The sequence below is a fragment of the Anoplopoma fimbria genome, chromosome 15, assembly GCF_027596085.1.
Source record: "Anoplopoma fimbria isolate UVic2021 breed Golden Eagle Sablefish chromosome 15, Afim_UVic_2022, whole genome shotgun sequence".
Classification (NCBI taxonomy): domain Eukaryota; kingdom Metazoa; phylum Chordata; class Actinopteri; order Perciformes; family Anoplopomatidae; genus Anoplopoma; species Anoplopoma fimbria.
The window spans coordinates 19,994,246-20,003,510 of NC_072463.1; the positions used below are offsets into that span (position 1 = coordinate 19,994,246).

General features: G+C 41.0%; 1 protein-coding gene across 5 annotated transcripts in view; it reads right to left on the reverse strand.

The window, feature by feature from the left end:
* Positions 1 to 523: 523 nt before the first annotated feature.
* LOC129103367 (G patch domain-containing protein 2-like) overlaps positions 524 to 9,265 on the reverse strand; it is a 40,789-nt gene continuing 32,047 nt past the window's right edge. Inside the window, exons 10-13 of one of the 5 annotated variants that reach the window (XR_008531741.1) lie at positions 3,930 to 4,022; positions 2,612 to 2,673; positions 2,083 to 2,143; positions 524 to 1,790 (exon numbers count right to left, since the gene is read on the reverse strand). Coding sequence is in view for 4 of the 5 variants with exons in the window: in XM_054613811.1 (XP_054469786.1) it covers positions 3,856 to 4,022 (167 nt within the window). In the remaining variant the exon portion in view is untranslated. Of the gene's footprint in view, positions 2,144 to 2,461; positions 2,674 to 3,785; positions 4,023 to 4,447; positions 4,486 to 9,265 lie in introns of those variants that run through there. The other 4 variants (XM_054613815.1, XM_054613814.1, XM_054613813.1 and 1 more) reach the window with 4 other exon arrangements.

Consider the following 9,265-nt stretch of genomic DNA (forward strand, 5'->3'; position numbering starts at 1 on the left):
AAATAATAAAAAAGTCATAATATAGTTTGCCAAAAGAAAATGACATCAGACATAAAAATAAAAAGTCTTAGTTTTGTTCGTCTTGGAAACCTAATATAAATTGTAATACTAAAGTATCTTATCAAAATTTCATAAAGAAAAATATCAACACCTGGCAAAGTACTCTAAACAACTTCTGTGGTAGTTCCTGCTTCAGTAGGTGTCTCTGACCACATGTTGCAATGATGACACACACACAGACTCAGAAAGGTGAAAACAATACCAACGTCGCTGATGCGGTTCGTAAAAACACACCAGGCATCCTGGTGAGTCAGTGGTTATGATGCATACAATGTACGATGCCAACCGGCATGTACAGCAATCACCCCATCTCTCCCAGTTTTTCCAAATAAAAGAATAATATGCACAAATAAGTTAATAATATGTTTACCATATAACTATGTCTAAAGCCACATTGACATAATCATGTTCACTCATTTATTGCACATATATTTCAGTTCTTGAAATAAAAAGATACTGCAGTTTTATTATGAATACTGATGACAGGGAAGAATGATTAAAACATTACAGATGACATGAAGGCATGACATTACATCTTTTTTTTCTAAATCCCATTGATTTTATTTTGAATACACAAATGACATGAGTAGAACTACAACTTCTTATAACAGCTTCTAATCCATAATAATGTTCATACATAGTTTATTCATAGCAGAGTATTCACTTCATACAGACACTTATTTTGACATAACACTGTCATAGAAAACCTACTGCATAAACACTGCACTGCAGGTTTGATTAAATGTTGCCATTGTAATGTTTCTCTCACATCTAGTGACACAGTGCAGGCTTTCTAAGGGAGGAGTAATCCTCTTTAGATCATTTGCAAAGCAATTACGCATGCCTCCACTGCTGTTAAATGTAAAGATAACAGCCTATGAGATAAGATGCTATTTGTACTACGTATCAAATATGGATAGCTGCCTAAGAGCCCTGATAACATGGAGATATTTTTAAATCCTTGTAAATTAAATTAAAAAATACGACAGTAAAAAAATTAGAGAAACATATCTACTCTACAATCTATCATGAAATTGATTTAATGAATTTAATGTCCTCAGACCTAAATCCTCAATTAATGGACCTATAATTATATCATTGCATCACATCATAAATAATACACATTTTATACAGTGCAATCACTTACAATACATGGATTCATGGATAATATCAGGTCTGACATTCCATTAACAAGGCAAATATATAAATACTTTTAGCTGCCAAAATACACGAGATAATGTTAAATAAATTGATCATTGCTAATGTAGCGCCACCACACTGACAATCACAGGAAACCCTGACCACACAAGGTTGTATTTCATTGTGAGAAGGGTGCCCAGATCAAACAGGAATCACTTTTGAAACCCAAAGTGAGTTGAACTACGGTGACTCGCAACATGCATTTGTCAGCAGGAACCAGAGAGCCTCTTTTGCATGTGTTTTTTTTTTTTTATCATCACTACACACTAAACAGCCAGAACAAACGCTACAGACAAGAAAGGAGCCACAAAAAAAAAAGCTAATTCCCCCACTGACCTGTGACCCAGAGGGCCAAGGGGCTGCCCTGCATGCATACAGAGGAGGTTCAAACAGAGTTTATGACTGCATTATCTCTCCTCTTCCTCATCACCTCTCCACCCATCAGTGGACACTAGAAGCCACTACGCTGAAGCAGGGAGACCGGGCATCACTCATTCACTCGCCTCTTAGGTGCCTTTGTCAGGTGATTGCTGGCGGAAAAAGGAAAACAGATCAATACATCTCCCATGGGCCTGACAGGTAATCTTTACCTGGGATGAAATATGAGTGGTACCAGCCTGCTGGATTCCTTAACTGTAACAGGGCAATTGACTGGCTGCACGGAAGCCATTCCCCCACTTCCTGGCCATTGGAAATACATTTTGGGGCACACAGTCTGGCTGAGATGTCATTATGGTGACTGCTAATTACCAGAGAGGGAGGAGAGGTGTTTCCCCTCCTGCTACTAATGGAACTGTATCTGAACTGATGCGTCTTCCTTACCTGTCAATGTCCTTGGCACCAAAACACAGACTGACAGATAGGGAAACAGCAAGACGCTCTCCTTAAAACACAAACACAGTCAATACTTGTCAACGTGTCCAGGGGTAAACGTCTTGAAGAGGCCATCAATGTATTTATCAAAAGCTTATTTTTTTAGATTATAAATGCATTTAGTCAGGACCATGTATATCTTGTCTGGGAAGAGCCCAAGGTGCTGCTGGACACCTTGGTCAAGCTGCAGCAAAGGACCCAGCAGCCCTCCCCAAGGGTATGTGTGTGTGTGTGTGTGTGTGTGTGTGTGTGTGTGTGTGTGTGTGTGTGTGTGTGTGTGTGTGTGTGTGTGTGTGTGTGTGTGTGTAGTGTGTTAGGGGTGGGGGCTGCCTCATTTTGACTGATTCCTGTGGCAGGATGGCGTATGTGAGGCATCCATTTGGATGAGTGTGCACACACAGCATTTATAAATGTCATCCCTGGCCAACATGATCACATAAAGCCTTCTCAGACAGATTATTGCAGACGTATAACTCACGTTAATTGGCAAATCTCATTCTACTAAATGCGATTCTTCTCTTCAATAAGGCTTTAAAGTTTCTGAAAAAGACATGCAGAATGTAGTTGGTGATAACGCAGTTCATTTCACTATCTTGTAATTATTATGAAAAGTGCAAACCTATGCCTTTTTGTGCAGGGACGATTTCAGATAAGGTTTTTAAAAATATGTCAAAATGTCACCGTAAATTACTTTTTCAAGACACTCTCTAGCCGAGATTATGTATGAGTATGCCTTTGTATTTTTAAAGACAGTTATCGACTATGTGTTTTAGGTCAAGCTGAATGTACTTCACTTTTTCAGAAAATACTGCTTGTTTACCAGATTGGTGAAAAGTGTAGTGTTTGATCTCACTGTACGCTGCCATTGATCTTTTAATGCATCTGATGCCAAGGGAGGCGGGGAAATGTATACCCCAAGGGTAGGTAAAATACATTGCATGACTCTCCTCTCCTGTCTCCAACAGCTCCTCCAACCCCTTTCTGCTGGCTCTCTGCACAGCCCCAAAAGCAGCTAATCCACTACTGCTGGAAAAAAAAAGGGCTGTTCAAACAGATTTGCAGCTGGCCTTGAACTTAAATGCATTTGGGGAAATTTGAATATGGAAGGTAAGCTGAAGGGAACAGAGGCAGCCCTCCGAGGACCGCGACTACACTCCCTCTGTGTTGTGCTAATGAGCACCTTGGTACAAACTGTAGCGTTTCAAATCCATGCTAATAGGAGGCCTGTACTTTGTGTGGCTCTCTACCGGTGGTCGCCTCTCTGAACCCTGCAGCAGCATGTGGTAGCTAAACATTCTGATGCTCTCCTGTCTCGGTGCTAGCTACGTGCTGCCTGCACAGCCGTTGTTGGCCGCCGTAAAGCAGAGCTATCCAGCCTCACGATCCCCCCAGTATTCCCGCTGACAAACGCTGTGCTACTAGAGTGGACATAATTGTTGGATTGTGTGGTAGCAGGTGGCCTGGAGACAGTGTGTGGAAACAGGAGGAGCCGTCCAGTCTTGAGTCAAGCAAGGAGCCTCTTGAAGCTGCTTAGAGGAGATGGCGGAGGGCTTAACAAGGCTTGATTGCATTAACATTTGTCATGCTTATTATACTACTGGAAAGAGTGGATCTAGCAGTAACTTGCTGATTTGAGGAGTAATGATGTGCTTTGTGTTTTTTTTTTTTTTGTCATAAAGTTTGTGCAGCAAGAGGCGGTTTGGTCTTTTAAATTTTCCTTTGTCACTTAGGTGTGCATGTCCGGCCCTGTTCAGGTTCCTCATGGTCCCTCTGGAGGGAAGATAAACTCTGTGAACCTGGTGCACATGGTCCCACAGTCTCCAGGGTCGAGGTGTTACTGGCTCCCTGTGGCTCTTCTCTCCGGTGATCCTTATGAAATGGGTTGCTAGCTGCAGAGAAATAGATATATTCTGTAAATGTTACACAGCATTGAGAACAAACAGTGAAAGATACTCACATAAATCACATTTTCCTTGACTGTTTCAATGAACAGCCTCTCAAATAAATATTAAATTTAGTCCACTAATGGATCGTTGCCATTTTAGGTATATTAAAAGAAAACTTTGAAGCCATCCTCTTCAAATAGGTTAAATATTAATGAGGTTTTGGTCAAGTGAGCCAAATCCAATTTGGCCCCATATGACTTGTGGACATGGTTATTAAAAGGCCAATCTGTGCTGCTTCTATGGCTTAACTTCCCCCCCTTTGGTTATGCAGTGTAGGAGCTGTATGTTTTTAACTTCATTCATCACACGTTCTCATCGCTCTGACTAGCTTCCTTTTTAAAGATCCTCTTTCTATTGATCTCGCTCACCTTTAAAGCTTTTTCTATCTGGGAGTGAAGGGATATATCTGAAAGACAAAAGGGGCCAATTTTTGCAGAAGACAGAGGAACTCTAAAACAATTCCTCTCCCTAACATGCTTGATGAATGAATCTTTCCTGATCTTCCCAAAAAAAGTTAGCGGCGGTCACACAAGACATTTGCGAGGCAGACCCAGAGCAGAGGACAAGGGAACTAGAAGTGACATTGTGGCTCTGGGCTGTCTCAAAGGATTAGGCATTACAGCATTCAGTGGCATGTGCTTTTGCTCCTTCCCATTATATCTGCTTGTGCCTCTTTCCAGATGACTTCTTCCCCAAACTGATCCGGCGGGCAAGATAATTGATTAATATTTCTTGAGGGAACGATGACTAACCGTTGCTGAGTTTCAACCCAAACACTCAGGTTAAACATAGTCAAAGGCTTGGTTCAAAATTTCAGGGGTTTTCATATCTGACAGATACACAGAAATGGCTGGGAACATTTAGTTTGTGAGTGTGTTAACATGCACCAGGCATACCAAATACAAGCCTCTGTCCTAGGTCAAGGTCACAGTCAGGATAAGCTGTTTATACACTTTTTTAAAATTGTGATCAAGAGAGCAGATATTTATTAAACTAAACCTTAACATCACAAATAGAGGCTGTACTAATTTAAAGGAAGTATTGCGGCTAATTGCTGTACCAGTATTCAAGTTTCTCATATTTAGCTCTCTGTATGTTGGAATTACTCTAATCCTTCTAAGCACCAATACAATAATTAAAAAATACACCATTACAAGTAAATCAAGTCCATGCAATCCAAATTCTATTTCAGTAAAAGTATAGAAATATTCTAAACTAAATGTAAGTATCAAACGTTAAACTACCCATTCTGCAGAAAAATGGCCACAGTGACTGATCTATTTAATACTTAATGTGTCATTAGATTGTTAATAATGTTGCATCAAAGTAGCATTTTATTGTTTTTACCAACCTACAGCATAAGTGCCTCCCCCACCCCCCTCAAAAAAATAAAATAACTCTGAGGGGTTGAGAGATGATTGATGAGATATGGGGGAAAAATGTTTTTTTCCGATTCTTCTCTAGCTTTTTGTGAAATATTGGATAATCTTAAAACATTGACATCTGATCTGACACTGGTTATATATAAGGAGTCCATAGCCAAAATGTGTGGGAACACTGGTTTAACATTTAACAATACATTGTATTTATAAGATTAGCACGTGTTTAATGTAGTGATATAAAATATTAAAGTTAAGTAGCATAAAATGGAAATATTCAAGTAATGTACAAGTAGTTCTAAAATTGTACTGAAGTACAGTACCTAGGTTAATGTATTTAGTAACTTTCTCCCACTGGCTATGTGCAGGTTGTAGGTAAATAACATATAGCATTCAGTTACAACTTAGGAAAATCATATTTGTAAATTAATACGACAACATCCAGATAATTTGAAAAAGCTGAATGTGAATAATCAACAGCTTAAATAAAAAATACTTTCATTTGTCCAGAACAGCTACACTTACACTGAACTGGTTTTACATCAAGGTCGATAAGGACATTACAACGCAATGGTTTTCTGTCAATGGGAGAATTACAGTACATGCATTTATTGTGGGTGATAATGGGAGGTTGAATGGAACCATCTTACCATCTTAATAAGCTCTCATGTGATGCTCTCTAAAAACAATCATTACAGGCCTTCCTGGAGCACTCCCCTTCCCCGTGTTTATTAATCAGCTAATTACACATTGACAGTAATGGGCCTGCTGATTCCCACACTTAAATGAACAGGGCTGAATAGCTCTTTAATGATTAGCCTTTGTGTTTCTCTCTCCTGCTCACTTTGCCTCTCTCTCATGCACACATGCACACACACACACACACACACACACACACACACACACACACACACACACACACACACACACACACACACACACACACACACACACACACACACACACACACACACACACACACACACACACACACACACACACACACACCACACACACACACCATTATTTTCAAAATAGTAAAGATAGGACATTCAAATCAGACCTCCTGGTAAAAAGCTTTGCACACAAGCGAGTCAAGAAACCTCTAAAAGAATGAGTTGCAAAAAACAAATGTGTCCGAAGAAACAGAAAACAATCAGAGTGGTTACAAAGGCAGCAGGTTCCTGGTTACACTATGTCAACTTGTGTGGGTTTGAGTGTTAAGCTTAGCCTCCAGCAACAGCGAAAAAACATCGTGAAAGTTTGGTGAAGCAGCGCAGGCAGGTGCAGGTGGAGACGGAGGAGATGGAGGGGGTTTTGAAGGACGCGAGCAGGGTGCGGAGTGGAGCCGGAGAGGGCGAAATAGTGCGGTGGGCTGCATTTCTGTCAGCAGAAGTGATGGCTGAGTGGTAGCGTTATTTGTCTTGTGCTGCCATACGGCCCCTCGCACCAGCCTGGGCATTAATGAGAGGGGGCCGGACCGCCGGGCAGGAACACGGCGAGCCTCAGACGCAGGTGATCTGTCACGCAGCCGTCTTGCTCGGGCAAGGAGACACATGAAGACAGAGGGGAGAGGAGAGGCGGCAGGGCTGACCGAGGGTCTGGTCTCCACGTGGGAATCCACATGTGGCACTTTTCAACATACCGACAGATATAGTGCACTAAAAGTCTGACGAGGTTAATCAAACTAACTTCACACCTTGCCTATTTACTCCAAACTCTTCCTGAAATTAAGCACCCCCGGATAAATTCAGGTTTGGTTTTATTACCATAATCCCTTTATAGAAATAGGGCTTTATACAGTAGAAGACAGCAGGGGAGGAGTAAAAAGGGGATTTGTCTGTTATTCACTTATTGCAGTACAATACTATTATACTAATATTGCGAAAGACAAAGCCCAAAGAAATCAAGCTTAAGTGTAAATTTCAATCTGTATTTTTAATAATAACCATAAACATATAACAGAAAACTGGCAGGCTTTGTTCTATATCTAGTAAGGACTTGTTGGATTGAGTTTGATTGTTGGATTGATGGTGGTGACAAAAGTGGAAAATGGCCAATTTACAGCTGAGAAATGGAGTGGTCATCTTATCCAAACAGATACCTGGCTTGATAAGTTGTTGTGTTTTTTTTTCACAACCAGCTTCAGCACTTCCACGGTAGTGCTAAAAGGGTAAAGAACGAAGACAAAGCAACAGCTGGGTACCGCCTCAGTAATTCCCCACGGAGACCTGGAAGACACCTCCAGCCGCAGACCATTTTCACTCCTGATTACAGAGTTTCAAATCAACCACTAACACATACAACAATCCACTTCCTCTGGCTAACTCAAACAAAGACTCAGCTGTCGTGTTCACTAAAAGCAACTCGCTGTTCTCTCTCCTAAATGCAGTAAACAATCTTTCCATGCAAACAAGATGTTTACCAGAAAACAACTCCCCTCAACAAATCACTGAATCTGATTTTGCCTCTGAACACATCCATGTCAGAATGGCAACAAACCAAAATTTGTACACAGAGAGTGTGAAAGCTTGTCAGAGTGAATGTGCATCTCTTGGCGGAGGTGAGATTACTGAGGAGAGACATGGTGCAGCAGGCTGCCAAAGTAAAGATTTATACAGAGCAGTTGCAGCTGCAGAAACTGACATTGGACGACATGGAATGCATGATAAATCATGGTGGACAGGGGGCACTAGACTCAAGAAGCAGGAAAACACTCTGAGCGGGCCTGAGGGGGGGCTGTGCCAATCAGAGACTCTCCTTCTATGTAATTTAGGAAACAGATCATCATTTAGTTACTTTATCCAAACATACACAATACAATATCTAAGAGTACATTACTGTATCTCTATTTAAAAAAGCATTTTAGAAAATATGCTTCTTATTTGAATATTAAAATGCTACAGTGATAACTGCCTTCTGGACTTTGAGCGTTTTGCATGAGTGACATAAATAACGTGAATCAGTTTTGGTCTTTTGTTCAATTCATGTATTTCCCCATCCTACAACAGACTGTGGGTCTGTTAACTGTCGAGAAACTGAGGGATGCCCCTCGTTCTGCGTGTTGAATATGAGGGGTCCTCAAGGGCCAGGGGTGAATCCTTTTTTAAGTTTTATGGGAAGTGGCTCAGCGCTGGGGAGGTGAAGGACAGAATTGCCGGCCATTCCATCACTCAGTGCAATAAATGGATGCAATCTGTATCCAAGTAAAGCATTGGCTGTTTTTAAATTCCACCTCTTTTATCCAAATGAATGATGGATCCTGGTACAGTGCGCTGTGCGACAATATTAATATACTTCAGAGGCCTGCATCCCTCACTAAATCAGGGAACCACCAGCATTTGTTATTTAAATGACAAACGGCAGCTGCAGGAGTGGAGCACTGAGAGGGGACGCAGAAGAAAAGGTGGACAAACCAATTCAGATTTCAATCCGGCAAAGACACAAGGCCCCGAGCCATGACTCTAATGAAAAAGGCAGCTCCACTGGTCCAAACAGACACAGGGCCTGCTGCTCATTGGCAACTCCAATAGGATGAACTAGACATCACACTTCTCTTCTTCTTTTGCTTTACAAAGGAAAATACAAACGTAACACAGCTACTAAGTCAACCTGTGCACTTTCCACTGCATGTTCACCATTTTAGTCAGCCCAGTTATATATTCAGATTTTTTTCATGCCACCTCAGCAAGAACAGATTTAATTTTTAACAATCACGTTCATAAAAAATCCTTAATGCATTGCATATTGTTAGTTTGGACCATGGTAGTTATTGATTTGAAATTCTGACCTGATGGTGGCGCTGAT